At 43.6% G+C, this 19,450-nt stretch overlaps 2 protein-coding genes across 2 annotated transcripts; one reads left to right on the top strand and one right to left on the bottom strand.

Annotated features, from left to right (window-relative positions):
- Positions 1-1,316: 1,316 nt before the first annotated feature.
- On the top strand, positions 1,317-11,990 carry soul5l (heme-binding protein soul5, like). The gene is made up of 7 exons (XM_084005827.1): positions 1,317-1,445; positions 5,272-5,331; positions 5,838-5,919; positions 7,508-7,628; positions 7,711-7,850; positions 8,454-8,617; positions 9,136-11,990. Coding segments are annotated over exons 1-7 (1,038 nt in total). The 5' UTR covers positions 1,317-1,443; the 3' UTR covers positions 9,605-11,990.
- A 3,099-nt stretch (positions 11,991-15,089) lies between these two features.
- Positions 15,090-17,879, bottom strand: LOC311010810 (G-protein coupled receptor 35-like; the record flags this gene model as incomplete). Its single annotated transcript, XM_084005458.1, has 3 exons — positions 15,090-15,620; positions 16,362-16,785; positions 17,812-17,879. The coding sequence occupies 3 exons, from the start codon at positions 17,877-17,879 to the stop codon at positions 15,090-15,092; spliced, it is 1,023 nt and encodes a 340-aa protein (XP_083861584.1).
- Positions 17,880-19,450: the final 1,571 nt, after the last annotated feature.

The following is a 19,450-nucleotide window of genomic DNA, read 5'->3' as shown; positions in this document are numbered from 1 at the left end:
CCCCCCCCCCTGAGATTTTCTTCAGGAGCCGCCACTGCCCCTTTGGTTTCCTGCAGAAGCCACAGTTGTAATAGTGCGCTCGGGGGCCTGCTGTACCTACCCCCTCTAGTTCCCCTACAGATATGGGCAATCACATCTGAGGTGTCTGTTACATCCCCATTCACAACATCCACCACCAGCTTCACTAATGCCCCGACTGGTTGCACCACTAGGTGCCCCCTACACCTATGGTACCAGTCTGGGTTTTCAGTGGGCTTAGAGTGTTTTTTGTATCACTGGGGCTGCATCTTTTGAATTGTGAGACTGAAGACCCCACACTTTCTGCCTCAACTCCTCAACCATCCCCACTAATTGTCCCACCATCACCTTGGCATCTGGAGATGAGTTTGATCCAGACTTCGAAGCAACTCCATTTCAGAAGCCAGATCAATGTCCTCTTCTGTGGTTTTAGACTAAGCAGCCTTATACTAAGATAAAGCAGTATATAGTTGTTCTTAGCCTCCTTAGTCAAGCCACTATACATGTCCCTAGCACATCCTGCCAGCAGGAGAGACAAAAACTTCAGTATAAGCGCCACATCCCAGTTATTAATCTCAGCAGCCAAATCAAATTGTTCTGACAAATGTGACCTCTTGCGGCCCACTCCTGTGAAGATCTCTGGCATAACGCCTGGCCGTGGAGTTGGCCCACTAACATACTGCCTCTGGTGTGTCTCACGGTGCCCAGTACTAGTGGAAGGGTTGTCATAGCTGTTCACAATCCCTGTTGTCATAGCTGTTGCACAAATCCATTAAGGACAACACCCAGCCTGTACTTGGGCTATGCACTGCCTGTTTAAAATAAACATACCATTTAACTCACAAGACATAAACAAAGGACACAAGGACAAATAACGTATTTTATTGTTTATTTAAAACAAGTCCACCTAAGGGTGTTTTCACACTTGGTCTGTTTCAGCCCAAGAAACGATCTCAGAGCTATGACATATGTGAACACACCAAGAGAACTCAGACCCCTCTGAAATGAACCGTTCTCAGACCACCTCCCTGAGGAAGAGATCATTGTTAGTCTCTGCCTATATAAGTCAAGAATACAACACACTACAAAAAACTACTGGAGGGCAACAAGGACTATACTGGCATGTCTTAGCACTAAATACATGGAACTAGCTTAAATGGTAATTCAGTACTTCCTGTGAGAACGGTGTGCAGAATGCTGCAGCACTGCAGATAATAAGAGCCATGCGTTGTGTTTCCCATCAGTTTTTTCGGTCAGTCTGCTCCTCCCACCTCTCTGTTCCCTCCTCCATCCTCCCCCCCTCCACACTCTGGTCCTCGCTGCAGTCCGTCAGAGTGCAGCAGACTGCAGTCTCCCTCCGTCATCACACTCCTCCTCCCTGCGCTGCCCTGGCCGGTGGACAAGACACGCACTGGGACCGGAACAATGTGAGTACCAGCTCCTCTATATTCCTGTTTCAATTAATATCACAAGAAGAAGGTTCAGGGAGCTTGATTTGAGCGTCCTTTCTGCAGTCACACACACACACAGATTTTTTAGAAACATTTAACAGGCTGTAGTTACATTATTGCAGCAGTAGAAATGTAGACAGGATGCTGTTGTTGTGTTTTTTAGAGAATCCTTCAATAACGTCATTGTTTCTTGGGTTTGAAATGAGATTTCAGATAAAATGTCACGTTTGTTCATGACCTCAAAATGCCTTTGAAGCTGATGATGCAGCAAAATGTAATCTCTGCAGGGAACGCACACACACTGTTTTAAAATCTTCTGTTCGGTTAATAATAGATCATTATTAATAGCGATACAATAATTGATATGAATAGGATTATTAATACAAATTAATAATAACGGGGCACCACCCTGGATTTCGGGAAAGATAAACAAACTTAAAAATCAGTCTCAATATGAATCCAGATACACATGCACAACACACACAAGAAACCTTTGGTTAAAATATAATACAATTTATTAAATCCCACTAATAATGATGCGATCAATAGTGTGTGTGTGTGTGTGTGTGTGTGTGTGTGTGTGTGTGTGTGTGTGTGTGTGTGTGTGTGTGTGTGAGAGAGAGAGAGAGAGAGAGAGAGAGAGAGAGAGAGAGAGAGAGAGAGAGAGAGAGAGAGAGGAAATACACCCAAAGAGGGAAAGGTCCTCACACTGCACATAGGTCAGTAAGTGTGTTCCTATCACACGGGAGCCCACCATGGTCTCGTCCTTTCGGAACTATCAAACATATACTTCTGCCCAGACAAAGTGTATGTGAGTCCATTGTGCATCTGGCTGTGTTCCCTCGGCGTGGGTGATGGAGCTGCGAGTAGCGAACAGCTGGCTGGTCAGCAGAGGAGGCAGCAAGTCAATCTGGGTCAAAAGAGAGCAGGGCTTAGAAGTTATCCTTCTCTTCTGGCTTGACTGTAGTGAAGCATGGTCCTTCTCTATTGAAGAACACGGTCATTTCGTGTTACTTCCTTCTGCAGGTCAAATAATGGAGATCAAGTGGTGCGGCGAAGGAAAACAGCCTCTTTCTCATCCAGTGAGGTTGGGGGAGGACTGTTGCTTGAGACAAACGAATTGCAGAAAATGTTGGTCAGCTGGTCCTTTCCTGTAGTAACTGGCGTTATAAGTGGAAAGGCAAGGGATGGAGGTGTCGACTCACCCTCTTCAAAGTGACATCAAAGGAGGGTCCCGGGGATTACAGAGGGTTTCCAATGACTTCCATCCAATGAAAGCTTGAATGTGTAACATTGGGGTAAAGGTCATTTTATAATCCATAGGGTTTAATATGACATTGGTCCACCCTTTGCAGCTATAACAGCTTCAACTCGTTAGGAAGGCTTTCCACACGGTTTAGAGTCTGTTTATGGGAATTTTTGACCATTCTTCCAGAAGTGTATTTGTGAGGTCACACACTGATGTTGGACAGGAAGGCCTCGCTCTCAGTCTCCGCTCTAATTCATCCCAAAGGTGTTCTATCGGGTTGAGGTCAGGACTCTGTGCAGGCCAGTCAAGTTCATCCACACCAAACTCTCTCATCCATGTCTTTATGGACCTTGCTTTGTACACTGGTGCACAGTCATGTTGGAACAGGAAGGGTTCATCCCCAAACTGTTCCACAAAGTTGGGAGCATGGAATTGTCCAACATCTCTTGGTATGCTGAAGCATTCAGAGTTCCTTTCACTGGAACTAAGTGGCCAAGCCCAGCTCCTGAAAAACAACCCCACACCATAATCCCCTCCACCAAACTTTACACGTGGCACAATGCAGTCAGACAAGTACCGTTGTCCTGGCAACCACCAAACCCAGACTGGTCCATCAGATTGCCAGATGGAGAAGCGTGATTCTTCACTCCAGAGAACGTCTCCATTGTTCTAGAGTCCAGTGGCGGCGTGCTTTACACCACAGCATCCGACACTTTGCATTGCACTTGCTGATGTATGGCTTGTATAGGTGCTTGCTTTTATACACCTGTGGCCATGGAAGTGATTTGAACACCGGATTTCAATTATTTAAAATCAGGTGTTCCAGGTATACCCTCCCAGAATCCCAAATAAAGTTACATAATTTGGATCCTGTTGCAGAACTTCTTTTACTGTGTTTGGTCCAGTGACAGTCCCTCATGCCTCGGAGGCCGTCACTATATATATACCATTTCCAGACAGTGGCTCTTGTGTCGACACTGGTGCACAGAGGAGCATTCTGCCCGCATCCAGTGTGGACATTCTGGTCGACGGACATGGCCAACTCATGCAAGTTGCAAATGGCAGCCCGTCCAGACTCGAGGCATGAGGTACATGGAGCTGTGCGTAGGAGGACAGCAGTTTGGCTGGGACTCACTAGGACTCACTGCAAAAATAGCTTCCCCCCTCACCTATGGACTACTGGTGGATGTCAAAAAATGCAGATTAATTGACGCTGCCACCTTCTGTATGCATGTACACTTGGCACAAACTCCTAATTCCTGCGTGCAAAGGTGCACCACTACACCAGAGCCCCCAACAGTTCTCAGTGTCTGAAAGAAGGTTCGACCACGTCGCCTGGTTCGGCGCCCCATCTAAACTCTCCTCTGACAGGGGCCCACAGTTCACCTCATGAGCTCTGGAACGCAGTCGCAGGCAGTCAAAATCTGCACTGCCTACCACCCACAGCCTAATGGGCTGTGCGAGTGGTTCCATTACTCGATAAAGGCTGCTTTGCAGCCCAGCCTCAAGGACAATAGCTGAGTCGACAGACTCCTGTGGGTCATGTTAGGTCTCAGAACTGTCCCCCCATTCTGAATTCATATTCTGAAGTCTTACCTAAATTCTCTGAAATTCAATCAATTTGAGTCATACATCAGATAACATAATTATTGTGGGAGATTTTAATGTCCATGTGGATGTTGTAAATGACAGCCTTTGTGCTGCATTTACCTCATTAGATTAATTTGGCTTCAGTCAGAGTGTAGATAAACCAACTCACTGATTCTCTTATAGGTGAATGTGGAAGCTTCCTGAGAACGACTCTTGACTCTGTTGCTCCTAGATTTCTTTTCAGTACTGTAGCCAGCCTGAGAAAGAGTCTACTGAGCCATGTATTCCTATAAACCTTAGTAGTAATGACTTTATGGACTTCTTTAATGATAAACCTTTTGCTATCAGAGACAATTTATTGAGTCACTTATTGCCTTCAATTGGAACCATGTTACCCTCAAACTCCACAGCTCCCTGGTCTGCGTTGCACCAACGGACCATGCTCCTGCATAATGCCAGAGTTTTCACACTTGTACCCGCTTCACAACCATCCTCCCACAGTCTCACATCCCCACGATGCCTGTAGGCAGTGGAGTACGTTTTCATCTGCCAGAATGCCCACTGTGGACCCCTGCAACCTCAGCCACAGTGCCCCTTGCACTACCCCAATGCTGCTGCAAGGTCCCCAAGGCTCCCCCAGCAGGAGCCTCTAACCCTGTGGAGAATTTATGTTTGGGCCATTCGCCTCCCAAAACGTTCATGTTATCGTTTTCATAATTTACCATCATCTGTGGTTCAACACAAGCATGTTATGTGCCTTTTCTGTGTTCTTTTTATTTTCACACTGACAATGGCATTTGAGCACAGTCCCTTTAAAAGAGGCGGTGTCTAACCATGGTAACCAGTGTTGTTACAAGCAATGAGTGAACAGCCAAAATAAAAGACACTTTTGCTGTCAAAGAGAAAAATTGTTCGTCTCTACTTTCCGACAACTTCTACAAATGTATCATTTGTTGTCCTCAGGTCTTTCATCTCAGTCTTGGCGTTGTTGGCCTTCGTGGTTTCTTCTGAAGGACGTGTTGGGTAAGTTGATCTAATACATTGACACCTGAACGTTACACCCATATGTCTCAACACTCATTCTTTAAAGCATCTTAAAGGGACAGTTGGATGTATGTGAGACACCTGAAACAATCAATATCAGTTCAAGTGGACAGAATATTTTCACCTCTTCACGTTGCTGCCAGACAGCCTTTTCTGACAGGGAACTGAAGTCGTAATCTTTGCTCTCTTCAAACACCAGAAAACAGGGATTTGACCTGTTGGAACACAGTTGCTGATGTACTGCTGCCTCCATCACACAGTTGGATTGTGTTATTGTGTGACTTTGGTGAGTCTGAACAGACCAAAGTCACACAAGAACACAATATTCTTTTTTCTTCCACACAAAACTGGGAAAAATATTTCATGTCATGTTGAAACCGTTGACAGTCTCCCCCCAAACCATGACAAACAGACCAAACAAATAACAAACTGTCCATTTATTTTTGGCCAGATAATAAAATGAATTATTTATCCCTCTGTTACAGACCGAGTACCAACACCAGTTTCTGCACCGAGTCAAAGGAATGTCTGGAATATCAGCTGGTCTGCAAAACAGATGAATATGAGGTGAGTGAACAAGATATTAAATGTGGTTTCAAAATTTGAACTTACTGTTCATGATGGCACTTTCAATTTGCGTATGCTTATTGCTGGCGCTAATGCTAATAGCTAGCACAAAGAGTGACCAAATACATTTTAAACTCTTATTAAATTCATGAATTTGAGTTTAAATGCAAGGTTGGGATATGTGTAAAACACACCCATGAATAATTAAGGCACTCAAGACCAACCCTTTTTAGATCTGCGTCGAGCGCAAGAGTCAAAAGGCTCGTTGGAGATGAGCCAGGCCCGCGCAGAATCGATCGCCGAAGATAGGACACGTGGGAAACGATAATCTCATGAGATCAAGGCGGCCGCAGTTTTTAGAGCTAGGCCCCGCAGTTGTTCTCAACCATCTGCAAGACCCGAGGAGCTGATTGGCTCTTAGTTTTGACAACAAACAGCACGTTTAGTAGAAAACTAAGAGCCAAATTTCCTATGTGAGTCTAGATCGTGGGCTCATGTTGTGCAATAAAAGTTCAGTCTGTTAACAAACATCTCATGTCGTTGACAATAATAATAATAATCATAATAAAGACAATAAAAGAGGTTATTTATTTAGACCTTATTAAAACGAGAAATTACCCTACGGTGTGCTTTATGAGGCAGACAAAAACATACAGTATAACTGTTAAACTTTACTTATGTGCACTAGATTCTATGATACTACCTCAACAGCAGATACACTACTATACCGTATAGTGTTTTATATACATTACTTATATTTAGTGGCATTATTTTATACTTTATATTTTCACACTTATTTAATATCTTCTTTCCTGACTCTTATGTAGCAACTGCAGCTATACAATTTCCAGAGGGATTACTAAATTATTCTGATTCTGAGTTCCACAGATATTTATGAACAAATATAAAAAAAATGCAAACTGATGTAACTTTTTCTATGACTTCCTGTCAAATCTTCGAAGGCCGATGGAAACTGTCCGACTGGACCGCAACTTTTAGGCTCCGCCTCCTGCTGCTCCGCCTGTTCTCGTCTACTTTCCAGGCGAGGCGCAGTTCATCTCGAACGAGCCTATTTATCCGTCGTTATAATATATATTGATTTCAGCTGAAAATCGTGGTTTGATGCTGTTTGAACTCTCCAAAAGGTTTCTTCAGGTTTAACTAACCCCTTCTACACTGCCATTTCTTTGGAGTATCACTCCTTTTTTCCTCAAAGTCGTTGGGCAACCTGATACCGTTTGATACTCCCTGCGACGCAAACTATATATACACAAACACACACACACAAACATAACAAAAATATATTTATTTACAATTATTACTCATATTTAAGATTGTTTCGGGCAATAAACAGGTGGCGACCCAAAAGCTATCACCTGAGTGCCACAAATCTGCTGCAATCCCCTTATATATTCTAAAATGCTGCTAAAAACAATAAGATGGATAAAATTCTAATTAGCTAAAAACGTGGCTTAGGCACTTTCCATCACTTCTGACACAGTTTAGTGACAACGCTGTGTGTGTGTGTGTGTGTGTGTGTGTGTGTGTGTGTGTGTGTGTGTGTGTGTGTGTGTGTGTGTATGTTCAGGTGCGACACTACAGCCCCACCCGCTGGGTGTCAACAGATGCTGAAGCCTATTTCATGGGCGTGGGAGCAGCCATGGCCTTCAGGAGACTTTTCCAGTACATCACTGGAGCCAATGAACAAGGTGAGTTCAGCTGAAGCTGAAAAACCAAAATCAGCCCTCTACAGTGTGTTCACGCCGTGTATTTATGTGTGTCGGTGGCCAGGCATCCAGATGGAGATGACCGCCCCTGTCCTGGTCAAGATCCCAGAGGAGACCAGGATGTGGGAGCCGGCCATCTACTCGCTCAACTTCCCGCTGCCGGCAGCCTATCAGGAGAAGCCGCCAGCACCCACCAGCGACAAGGTGAGCTGACAGGTGATGAGATGTGGCCTTTAGGTGCAGGATGAGCTGGTGAGTCATTTAATCTCATCCTCCTAGTATCTGTGTATTTGACTTGAGGATGTACAGTATTTAGTGCAGCAGAACAGAAACAGAAAGAGACTGTTCAAGTTTGTTTTATATTCTAGTTGTTGTAGTTTGGTATATTTATAATGTATTTTAATATCATCTTTATGTTGTGTATTCTATAGATATACATCTATACATATACATCTAGTGTTGATATGTAGATTTACTGTGTATTTACTGTTTTTTATATATATAAATGGCTGCTGTAACCAGACGGCAGCCTCAGGTTCTAAAAAGTAAAGCCAAGCCCAAGTTCCTTAAAGGTGCAATATCTCTGCATGGAATTCCATGAGAAAATGACTCTACTTCCCTCTTGATTTATTTAACATGATGGTGACGACCAAAAAGTAAAACTCAAGGCTTCAGAACCGTAGTCCACTAATCGATGGATGATGTCACCATGACAACATCCACTTATATACAGTCAGTGGCTGTAACACAATCCTTCGGTGATGAAGGTGCTCGATGTGTATTATGAATATGCTGGCTCCTGCACAGCTGTACTTCACTGAGATGCCAGAGATGGACGTCTACGTGAGGAGTTACGGAGGCTGGATGCTGTCCGTCACCTCCAGGCTTCACGCTCACCTGCTGACTAAAGAACTGGGGAGAGTTGGAGCTTCATACAATCACAGTTACCACTACGGCGTTGGCTATGACAGGTCAGACAATACTTTATCATTTATTCTTTGCTAGTACTTACTGCATTATAAACATCATCTGCTTATAGTAGTGTTTTATTTTTAACAATAACCATAACACACTTCAAATAATTTTATAATAACTTATTAGAACAAGTAGCATAATACTAAATAATTGCTGCAAGGGTCATAATGTATTATGTAACGGTTTGACACTTTTAGACCAAGAAAAGAGGGGTGCCAGTCAGAGTGGGGTCTGACAATAATAATTATAAAATTAAACACGGATGGGGGCTACTGGATATGCGGCCACTCGCGTTGGCGCAGTACTACTACTATGTTATACTACATTGATGAAGTATAACGGACCTGGTGTCAGACTTTTAATTTTTTACAGTGTGTGCTTAAAACCACTATAAACATGTTTATAACACATTGTGAACCTAATCTATTTCACTTCTCTGTGTGTGTGTGTGTGTGTGTGTGTGTGTGTGTGTGTGTGTGTGTGTGTGTGTGTGTGTGTGTGTGTGTGTGAGTAGTCCCTTAAAGCTTTTGAACAGGCACAATGAGGTGTGGTATGTGGCTGAGGGCGAGCTGGTCTGCACAGACCCACAGGAGCCGACCCCTGCACACACACCCAGAACCACTCTGGCCAACTCCCTCACAGACTCTCCGTCTGACCCTCCTCCCCACACACTCTCCGGCTCACCCTCGCTCACTCCCTCCAACCTGAACTCAACATCCAACTCACAAACACCCTCTGATTACCCTCCATCTAACGCTCCACCTAGTCCTTCATCCAGTCTTCTCACTGGCACCGCCTTCAGCCACCCCCCCACCTCTGCCCAGATCCTGCTGGACCCATCAACCAACTCCTCCGACATTGCCTCAGTCAATCCGTCCCTGGAGCCCCAGTCCGACGACGCCCTGTGGAACAGCACAGCACGCAGCTCTCTGGATACCCAAACCGGCGGTAACCCTGTGGTTGACCCGGACGATGCTCATTAGCAGCAGTCAGATTTGATTCCAGGTATATTAACACTGAATTATGATGGAAAAGAAGCAGTGGAGCTGCTGTTCTCTTCCTCCTCTAATACACTAATTATCTATATGTTCTCGCCTAGCTTTGCACCTGCAGCTTCCTGTATCAGCAAACCCATACCTGTCCACTTTGTGAGCTTAACATACAGCTGCATCATAGCATTTGGTATGTATTAGTTAGAATTTCAGGTTATTGACAAGGCTAAAGCTGACGGCAGCAATACATCAGTTTAACCCTAAAATTAACTTAGCAACCAATAAGACACTCATACAAAACTGTCTTTATTTGGTATATTAAATGGAAACTGGGATTTAACGCAGTAGGCTGATGTGTTTTCGTCATTCTTGTAAATTAATTTTGATGCTGTAATTAGGGTTTCCAGCATCCTACAAGCCTTTCCTCTCTGTTTAGCTTCATGTCAGTTGATTTCAAATGTTGCACATTCATTGGGATCTTTGGTGCAGCCTTAAGCCAAAGTAATTCTTCTGTATGACTTTATACAGTAGAAGAGTTTTCCTTGGTATGGTGTCAAAAGTCCCTGTCAAAATATTGGCATTGGAAAACAATTTCATCAGATTTATTATCATAATATAGACACACATTTTGACACAAATGTTAATATTAATAACATACAGTATTCTGTGTACCAGAAAGAAGCTTGTTAGTTTTAGTTTTCTGTGTTTCATGATAAACTCTAAAAATGTGTAAAATGACTTCCCTTAAAATTCTCAAATCCATGTTATGTCAAGTTTAGGTCAGGGGTGACTGAAACAGTAGAAATTAAAGATTTAACATGTATGAAATAATGTGTTTTGGTAAGAGATGTTGAATACTTCGTCTCTACAGGAGACTTGCAGCATAATATTACAGTAAAGCAAATATTGTGTTTGTAAAGTGGAGTAAATTCCACCTGAATAGAGAATTAAGTCAATCTCCCTCTGTGTGTGTTGTTATGAGAACTTCTCCTTACTTTGTTTATAGAGCCATGTTCATGTGAACGTGCCCGACTGGCTAGCTGCAGCCGATACCGTCATCCTGACCAAGAGCGTCATTGTAGAAGTGTAACACCCACCCTGGTGGTTCCCCCTCAGGCTAACACTGTTTCTCCGTTGTTGGCACAGTTAGCGTTGTTAGCACAGTTAGCGTTGTTAGCACGGTTAGCGCTGTTAGCACAGTTAGCGCTGTTAGCACAGTTAGTGCTATAGACACCAATGCACAAGGCACCCATTAGTTTCTGTATTGTAAACTAATCTGTGTCATTAACTACTGGTTTGATGACCATGGAAGTCCACTACAGCTGGTAAATGGGTCAAACAAACACAGGACTTTAACCCAGTGGACCGGCATTCCTGACTTGTGAATCCATAAGTCTAAACTTTATAATGTGATGTTGTGACCAGGGTGCGAATTTCACGACGTTTCTCCGCACTTTGGCCTTGATGCCCTGTGAAAAAATTGTAAATTTACGGCCAAGGTTGCCTTTGTGCCCCTGTCAAAGTTCCAGTGTAAACAACGCTAGTGACGCGTGGTGGGCTTTTATGGAATTACCACCCTAGTGCGCACAGTAAGCTAGTCCTGTGTCTGTGGATGAGTGATTGCTCTGCTGTGATTGTTCCATAATAGAACTTGTGCAACTTCGCGAGCCGCGCAGGTATCAAAATCACATGCAAGTTCCATGTGAAAAGTGCCTGTGCAGCGAAGCGGGCTTAATTACAGCCACCCCAGTGGAGCTGATCGAGCGGGAAGCGAAAGCACACAGCGGCATTTTTATTATTATTTATTAAGTATAAGTACTGGTCCGGTTCCACTCCGGTCCCGAACCAAGTAGATTTGTTGCCGCACTGAGTAACATTTTACAACACATGCAAACTTTCTGCGTCATAAAACCACACAAAAGACTGCACACAAACTATGAAAAGTGGTGATGAGCTCACGTTGGCACTGCTTTCATACGCCGGTTACCATTGTTAACTCTGTTAGCGCTGTTAGCCGCCAGCTCAGCTATCACCATCTTGAATCATAAATATGCATTGAATTCTATATAGAGAACTTTAACACAAACGTGTTAGTTTCCAAAGGAAATACCTGAGGTGAGCTTCTGCACATTGTCGGAAATAAGGCCCAAACTAAATTTTTCAATTATGTCAATTCCTGGAAAACCTTTCTGTGTATCTATACCTGGAAAATCAGTACTGTCGGTAAGACTGCCCCAAAGATCCCCAAAAAGTCATACCTAGTCGACCAATGCAATACGAGCTGCATCAGTTAATGAAAGCCATTCTCTATCTATGTCTCTGAGCTACGTACTGTGTAGATCTGAGGAAGGTGCAATAAAAATCGCTAACAAACTCAGACTGCTTTTATTATTTGTGTTTTTGGGCTTGACTAAGCAAGAAAATAATTTACTTATTTATTATTGTTTTGGCCTTATGTTATGCTTTGAAATTGCTTTACTTGGTAGTAGTATAAAGAATAACTTACCTTCATCTGCTTGTTGCTTACATCTTTCAAACACACTTTGGTCAGTCTTGTTCAATGATCTTGATCTTAGATACTCCTCTCCAGGTCTCCATTGGTAAAAGGTATATGGTGTGTTGAATGGTCTTCTTTCTCTGGCTGTTGATCCTCCATTGTGAGTCAGCAGTAATGAAATGTACCTGGTCATACACTTAAAGCTGTAGTCTACGATTTTTCACTTGCGCCAAACTTTAGCCAATAGTAGCCATCCGTTCCGCATGGCTATTATTGGCTAAATGTTCCGATCCAATCCTCGCTCACTTTCCTGCTCCTGCTCACGTCTCGTCCCGACTCACTTCCGCGTTTAAAACTACGAGCGGACAAGACCCTTGTTGCCCTGAGCGGTTCAGGTACGGAGCAGGGCTGTCACGTGAGTTCAGAGTGAGATTTCAGCTGAGGCTGCAGTGTCAGCAGGGGGGGGAGGCGGTGGGATTGTGGCAAGCGATCGCCGAGCAGTTTGCGATCGGGGACGTTCTGCAGTCAGTGTGAGAGAGAAATCCGACCGGCACCCGCTGCATTTACAGCGATAATGTCTCATCATTCATGGCCGTAATAAACACTATTACTGCTTTGTACATGTTGTGGAAGTCCCGGACACACCGGGAAACTAAACGGCGTCCTGCCTGAGTTCATAGCGGAGAGAATGTTCCCATTCATTGTCTATGTAAGAAGCCGTGTAATACCGGCACGGAGCGGCGAGTTTCGAGAGACGGCGGCGCCGCAGCAAGCTCTCGAAAATATTTCAAACTGACCGCTGTCGATCCAAAATAAAGACAGATTCAGCAACTGCATAGCTTATTTCTCTCCTAAAATGTTTTCAGAAACACATTTCGGTGAACTATTTTCGTAAAATAAGAGGGAGGTGGGAGGCTGCGAGGGGAGAACGATAGAGCTCGGAGGAGCATAGAGGGGAGGGGAGTGTGTGGGGGGGATGCTTTTTTCAACCTTTCAAATCGTAGAATACAGCTTTAAGACGAGAGGGAGCCTGACTCAGCAGTTGGAAGTTACCGATTTCCCATTACAATGAAACGCAGCATACAGTACTTCCGTGAGTAGCTCCACCTGCAGACCAACCGCTGCTGACTGACGGAAGAATCCTCACTCATTTTGAATTTTGCGCGGGAATGTGGTCACAGACACAGAGATCCTATTTCTGGGCAAAGCAGCAAGTACAAGTACTTTCATTAGTGGTCACATGATAAATGACCATTATTTGAACTCACTCTTTGATAAATAGTAACTTGAAAACTTGAAAATATTACATACAACTTTAAGTCAGGGTAAAGTATGTCGACAAAAGGTCATGGTATTCAAAGTAGAAAAAAGTCATAATATAGTATGTCAAAAAAACACACTTTTGGAAATATCCAGTTTATTAAATTTAAATTTACATAAAGTTGTTGACATGTTTATCTGTGTCACAGGTCGTTTTCATGCACTCCAAAATTAATTATTTAAGCTTTAAAACGCAACATATCCATTCTAAAGAAAGAAAATGTCAACTGAATTACATCATATTTTTTAGTTACCACAACTTAAAAAAATTAATTACTTTGTGTTACAATTATAATTGTCAGTTTTTAATTCTTCTGTTATTCTGGAAATCTAAAATCCCACTCATTCAGCGTGTTATGGAAGCCTTGTGATTGGAGACGAAACAGCCAATCAGAATTAAGCTTCTTCAAGTCTCTGATTGGTTGCTATTGTGGCACATTTGTAACGCTGTGCCAAATTGAGCGAGCGTACAGACAAAGTTGAGCGTGCACATAAGGGACAGATTGAGAGCCCGCGTGCAGCGGTCTGCAGCGCAGCGAGCAAGAGTTTGAGAGTGGGCATGAGTAAAACTGAGTGAGAGTTATATATTTTTGCCTGCTCAAATGACATTATGTTTTGCTCGCGTATCATTTCTCTTCAAAATATAATTTCTGTGCTCGCAAAATATATTTTTCTGCGCTCAAAATCTCACATGGCTCCTTCATAAATGTAGCACAAATATAACGCCATATTATAGGAGATGTAGACAACAAACTCACCTCTTAAAGGAATAACTATTTATATTTAATCGTTTGGAGTACACACAAACTCATCTACTGCTATTGTAGTTAGGCTGATTATATTTGTCAACAAACCTTGCATACCAAAACGTAATCACAATCTGCACCCGACTTAACCAACAAGCCATGTGATCGTAAAAAAGTGGAATCTACGTGTTCCATGTTTGGTTTGTTATCGAAAATTAATGTAATTTGGATTTGATAGTACACATATTATTAACAGAACAATCAAGGGCCAAGTGTTTTTCGAAGTACAACAGTGCTATAATCAAAGTGCTATAGGTAAGGGGTTTTTTTTGGGGGGGGGGGTTAGTGGGTCATGCTATGCAGAGTCGAGGTGAAGTCTGAACAGGTGAGTCTTGAGCCTTTTGCGGAAGATGGCAAATGACTCTGCTGTCCTGACATTGTTCGGGAGTTCATTCCACCACTGAGGACCAGAACAGAGAAGAGTCTGGACTTTGCTCAGCGACATTTGACGTGAATTGATGAGTTACTGATACTCTGCTAGTTAGCTTTAGCAGGAGTTTAGCTGGATTATTTTTCTGTCATGACTGTAGCTAAATGTATTTAGCTGCTGGCATGTTCAATTCAATTTTGGTATGACCTGAATTACAAAAATGCAGATTAATCAATATTGTTTCAATTACAAACAAAATGAAAAAAATAAAAACATTTTGCTTTCATTAGCTGGCTTTTACTTGATATAGGCTTCCTCTCTTGCTAGCTGCAGTCAATGTAGTTTAGCTTGGTTGTTAGCTCAGTTTTAGATGTAACAGCACATTTAATGTGCAGGTTTCACAGAAATTATACATTTGTGGAATAATGTATTTTTTTTATTTTAAGGATTTTATGTCGTCCAATTGGTGAGAATGGGATTGGATCACACCTTGACAACAGGTGGCTTCTTAGAGAAACTCCGTCCACAGCACCTGCCTACCACGCAATCCATCTTGGTGATGTAGAGGAGAGGCTCGATGCTGCAGCTCAGATCCATGATGGAGAACACACTGATGCTGATCTGGCAGCGAAACACCACAAAAGTGTAGTACGACACAAAGGGCATGAGAGCAACTGGCGGCAAGTAGTTGGCCACGATGATGGCGAGGATGATCAGCACCATCCTTAGGGCCTTCTTCTTCACCGGGTGCATCTCCTCCTTTCCCACCACAGAACGTCTAAGGACCCAGATCACGGAGATGTTGCAGAAGACCATGACTGCAAAGGCAAAGAGGATGACGCTGCTGAAGACCTCGTTGACGCTCATGACTCCCAGGATGCACTTGGTGAGTCCGTAAGCCAGGATGAGACCCCAGACCAGCACAGAAATGCCAATGCGGATCTTGTTGTCTCGAATAGCAGTGAACAGTACTGGATGGACCACGGCCATGTAGCGGTCCAGACAGATACACACCTGGAATGACACATCATTGAAGGAATACCATGTTACAATATGCATGAGCGGGCTTTCTCGAGCACAAAGTGCAGAAGCAAGAACCTGCTTTTCTTAACTTCTTGCAAAAGGCTTACCGTCTTTCCAGCTCTTCTATCCACGCCCAGCGTCATATAATGTTTAATCCTTTATCAGTTAGGGGGTATCTTCCCCAGGATTCATGAACTTACTCTCCATCCTACTTTCCTACATGACATCTCTGCTCGGGCAGTTGAGCATCTATGCAGAACTGAAGCACATTTTTCCAAGAGCCGCCCCATTCTACTTCTGATTGGCTAATAATGTTAGTTTGAGCAAGGGAGAGTGGTGTTCCTCTCATATCATTGGCAGACGAACTCAAGAACTCGACAGTGATATATTTAAAAAAAACAAAATAAAAAAATCGTAGCCAAATGCCGTACACTGGAAATCTGGCACAGTGCCGGAATACTTCACGCCCTGTGAATTCTTGAAAGCTTTTAGAAGTGTTAGGAAAAGCAGGAAATGTTCTACCGAAGTTCTTTTTTTTTTTAATCGCACAAAAAATGTCTGCCTGTTTGCCTGCCTGTGAACGCTTGGTGATGTTGGGACTTTGAAAATGAATTTACTCTGAAAATCATGAGCGTGTTCTAATCCTGCTCTATGTAAAAAATGTCCTAGAATACTTTTGTTGTGATATGACATTACTAATAACATTTAATTGAATTGAAATTGTTGACAAACCAGAAATAGTGGTGCTACGTCCTTGATCCCATATGCGAACCTCTGGAAGTACCAAATACCGCTGTCATCCAATAGCAGCCGGTTGACCATCTCTATGGGCGTCATTAGGCAGAAGTAGGCATCCAAGATGGCCAGATTAAAGATGAAAATGTCGGAAGTGGATGTGTCACTTTTTTTGGTGGCAATCTGCCAGATGACCAGGACGTTACAGGGTGTCCCCACTGCCATGTTGAACACCTTCACCCCAAAGTAGAAAATGAAACCGAATGGGGACAAAGCGCACACTGGGAACTGATACCATGGTGGAGGTCCCCAGAGGCTACCAGGGGTGGTAGAGTTCACATAGAGGTTGGTGGTGGGGTTCAGCGTGGTGTTGAACATTGTGGTGAAGAAGTGCTGTTGGTGGAAGGACAGGCTTGGATGCCTTTAGGGAAAAGGAAATTAACAAATTAGTTTTGATTAGCCACCTTTTAATAAAATGTAAATAAATTAATTAAATACAAAAACAATTATATACCAGTCCTGTCCCCTCAAAATTATGTTCCCATTAAACTAAACTGCACCCTCAACGTTTGTGGGGTAAATACAATTTTTACAGACACAATTTGGCATGTGGTTAACAGATGAAACAAAACATGTTACAATGCTTCATAGCTATGTTTAGGTAACAAAACTACTTGATAAGGTTTAGTAGAAAACTCAGATTACACCATTCACCTCCAAGATAGTTGGTGAGGATGTTCCATTACTGGACATACTTTTAATTCCTCCATTTCACCAATCAACTGCAGCCACGGTACAAGTCATAAAACTTTAATGGAGGGGAAAGTACCAGCTCCTTATGAAGACTGCTGCTCTAGTCAGAAAGGCATTGAGTGGTGTGGACATTGTTGTGCTTACAACTGACATAGGACATCAAGAGCCACAGAGGCATATTTAACAGTGTCATGCCACATCATCGACAAAAACTGGCAAATGCTGGCATACTTGCTAGAAACATGCCCTGTTTGTGCTGCAGACAATGGCTGCATTTCCCAGATTCGATCGTTCTTAAGGACTTAAGAAGGCTCTTAAGAAGGGTTCGGCTAAGAAGGAGCGCTAAGATACGGGTGTTTCCCAGACGCGTTCTTAACTGCCTTCTTAGGAGAACCTTAAGATCAAGCCAAAGAAGCTTCTTAAGAAGCTCTCAGTGGGAGCTGTCCACGGCAGTGGTGCTGAAATTGAATCAATCGATCCCCGGCAAATCGATCACCCACCTCTTTATCAGTGCATGTATCATGTGTGGGGGGGTGCGTGTGTGTGTGTGTGTGTGTGTGTGTGTGTGTGTGTGTGTGTGTGCCAACAGGTGTATCCAAGTAGTAATCAAGCCCATTAGCGCATATATACCCCCGTGGATATAGGCACACACATGTGAGAATGCAATGAGGGTGCCATCCACCACACCGATCACCGGGGGATCTTAGCCACAGCGTGGAACCCTTGGTGGACCTGGCGGATCTCGTCCCGTGTGGTGGGCATCTTTATGTGGGTCAGGGCATGGCGCAGGAGAATCGGTGTCACAGCTGCAACACTCCGTGACACCGATGCCTTGCTGAGGCCGGTGCCGTCCCCCACCACCTCCAGGAAGCTCCCCACTGCGTAAAAACGCAGCGCAGCCAGGAGCTGCACCTCAGGGCTCAGGGCAAAGTTGCAGCGGGTTGCTCTCTGGATATGTGGAGACACCAAAGTGATCAGCCGTTGGATCTCCGCACGGGGCAGCCGGTACTTTGTCTGGACAGCCCGGTCTGACAGCACGTCCAGTGGCGAGAAGTGCTGACGCACGTAAGCATTTATATAAACTGTCTGGCTTCGCGTACGGCGCCGCTCTTGGTTCGCAGCGAGAATGTGCTGTATTGCAGCCATGGTTTCTCACACGCGCGGACTTTGGCAACTTTGGTAGCAGGTGGAGCCTCTTTGGATGAGGTTCAGCTGAGTTCAATTACATCTGTTTCCTTGATATCTGTGAAATGCCACAGGGTTGTTGATGTGTTTTTATGTGTAGTACTATAAACTCATATATGCAGATGTGTGTGGAAAACTTAAACGTGTAATTCAATGAAAAGTTTTTTTTTTTTTTTTTTTTTTAGCGCATTACAACATTGAGCATTGTTTGTTTATTATTTAAGTGGAGGATATAAATTTCCCTGACGCGGCTTGATCACTGAGCATTTCGTCGCTAAGAAGGCTGTTAAGAGTGGGTCAGCTCGATCTTACGTTTCCTTCTTAGTGAAAGATCTTCTTAGGCTAAGAGCGACTCTGGGAAACACATCCTTCTTTCACAGCGTTCTTAAGAACGCTCTAAAGACGATCTTAGCACTTAAGAGCTTCTTAATGAATCTGGGAAACGCGGCCAATATTTGTTCACAGTTAACCAGAATCACAGAAGAATGGGGCATAACAGACTAGATTCAGGCTGTGATAACAGATAATGGCGCAAAGCAGGTTTGGCACACTACCCATGTTTTGCACACACTCTGAATTTGGTGGTGAAAGACTCTTTCAAGGCTCAGCCTGACTTGCTTGAGATTCAGAAGAAGAGCAGTGCTATTGTTGCTTTCTTCACCATAGCACTAAAGCTGCAGACAAGCTCAAAGACATTCAGAAGCAGCAGCAGTACCCAGAAAAAAAAAAACAAATTCAGGCAGTTGAGACAAGGTGGAACTCTGTTTTCTACATGTGGGAGAGGTTGTCTGAGCAAAAGGAGGCAGTTACCACAGTCATGTGTCTCCTTGGAAAGAGCTCACTGTGCTTTAGTGAGGAAGAATGGTCTGTCATCAGTCTGTCCATCGATGCACTGAGGCCATTTGAGGAAGCCACGAGGGAGATATCGACTGAAAAACATGTTTCAGTTTCAAAGGTGATTCCCTGGTGTCACGGCTTCTGAGTGCCAAGGTAGCTCGCTAGCTGTTGAGCTGTCAGCGCAATGTCAGCGTCGTTTCAGGGCTATTGAAACATGTTATGGTCTTGCTGTAGGCACCTACCTGGACATTAGATTTAAAAAAAACAGGCATTCTGTGACCCTGCAAATGTTGAGCCTGTAAAAACCCGAG

This window comes from Eutrigla gurnardus (assembly GCF_963514095.1).
Source record: "Eutrigla gurnardus genome assembly, chromosome: 3".
NCBI classification, from domain to species: Eukaryota; Metazoa; Chordata; class Actinopteri; order Perciformes; family Triglidae; genus Eutrigla; species Eutrigla gurnardus.
The sequence above is the reverse complement of the archived record's forward strand: the minus strand, read 5'-3'. Positions and strand labels throughout refer to the sequence as shown.

Excerpts from the sequence above, each read along its gene's own strand:
- soul5l (XM_084005827.1), top strand. Across the intron at positions 5,332-5,837 it reads TCTTCTGAAGGACGTGTTGG|ACCGAGTACCAACACCAGTT; the intron begins GTAAGTTGATCT and ends CCTCTGTTACAG. Across the intron at positions 5,920-7,507 it reads GCAAAACAGATGAATATGAG|GTGCGACACTACAGCCCCAC; the intron begins GTGAGTGAACAA and ends GTGTATGTTCAG.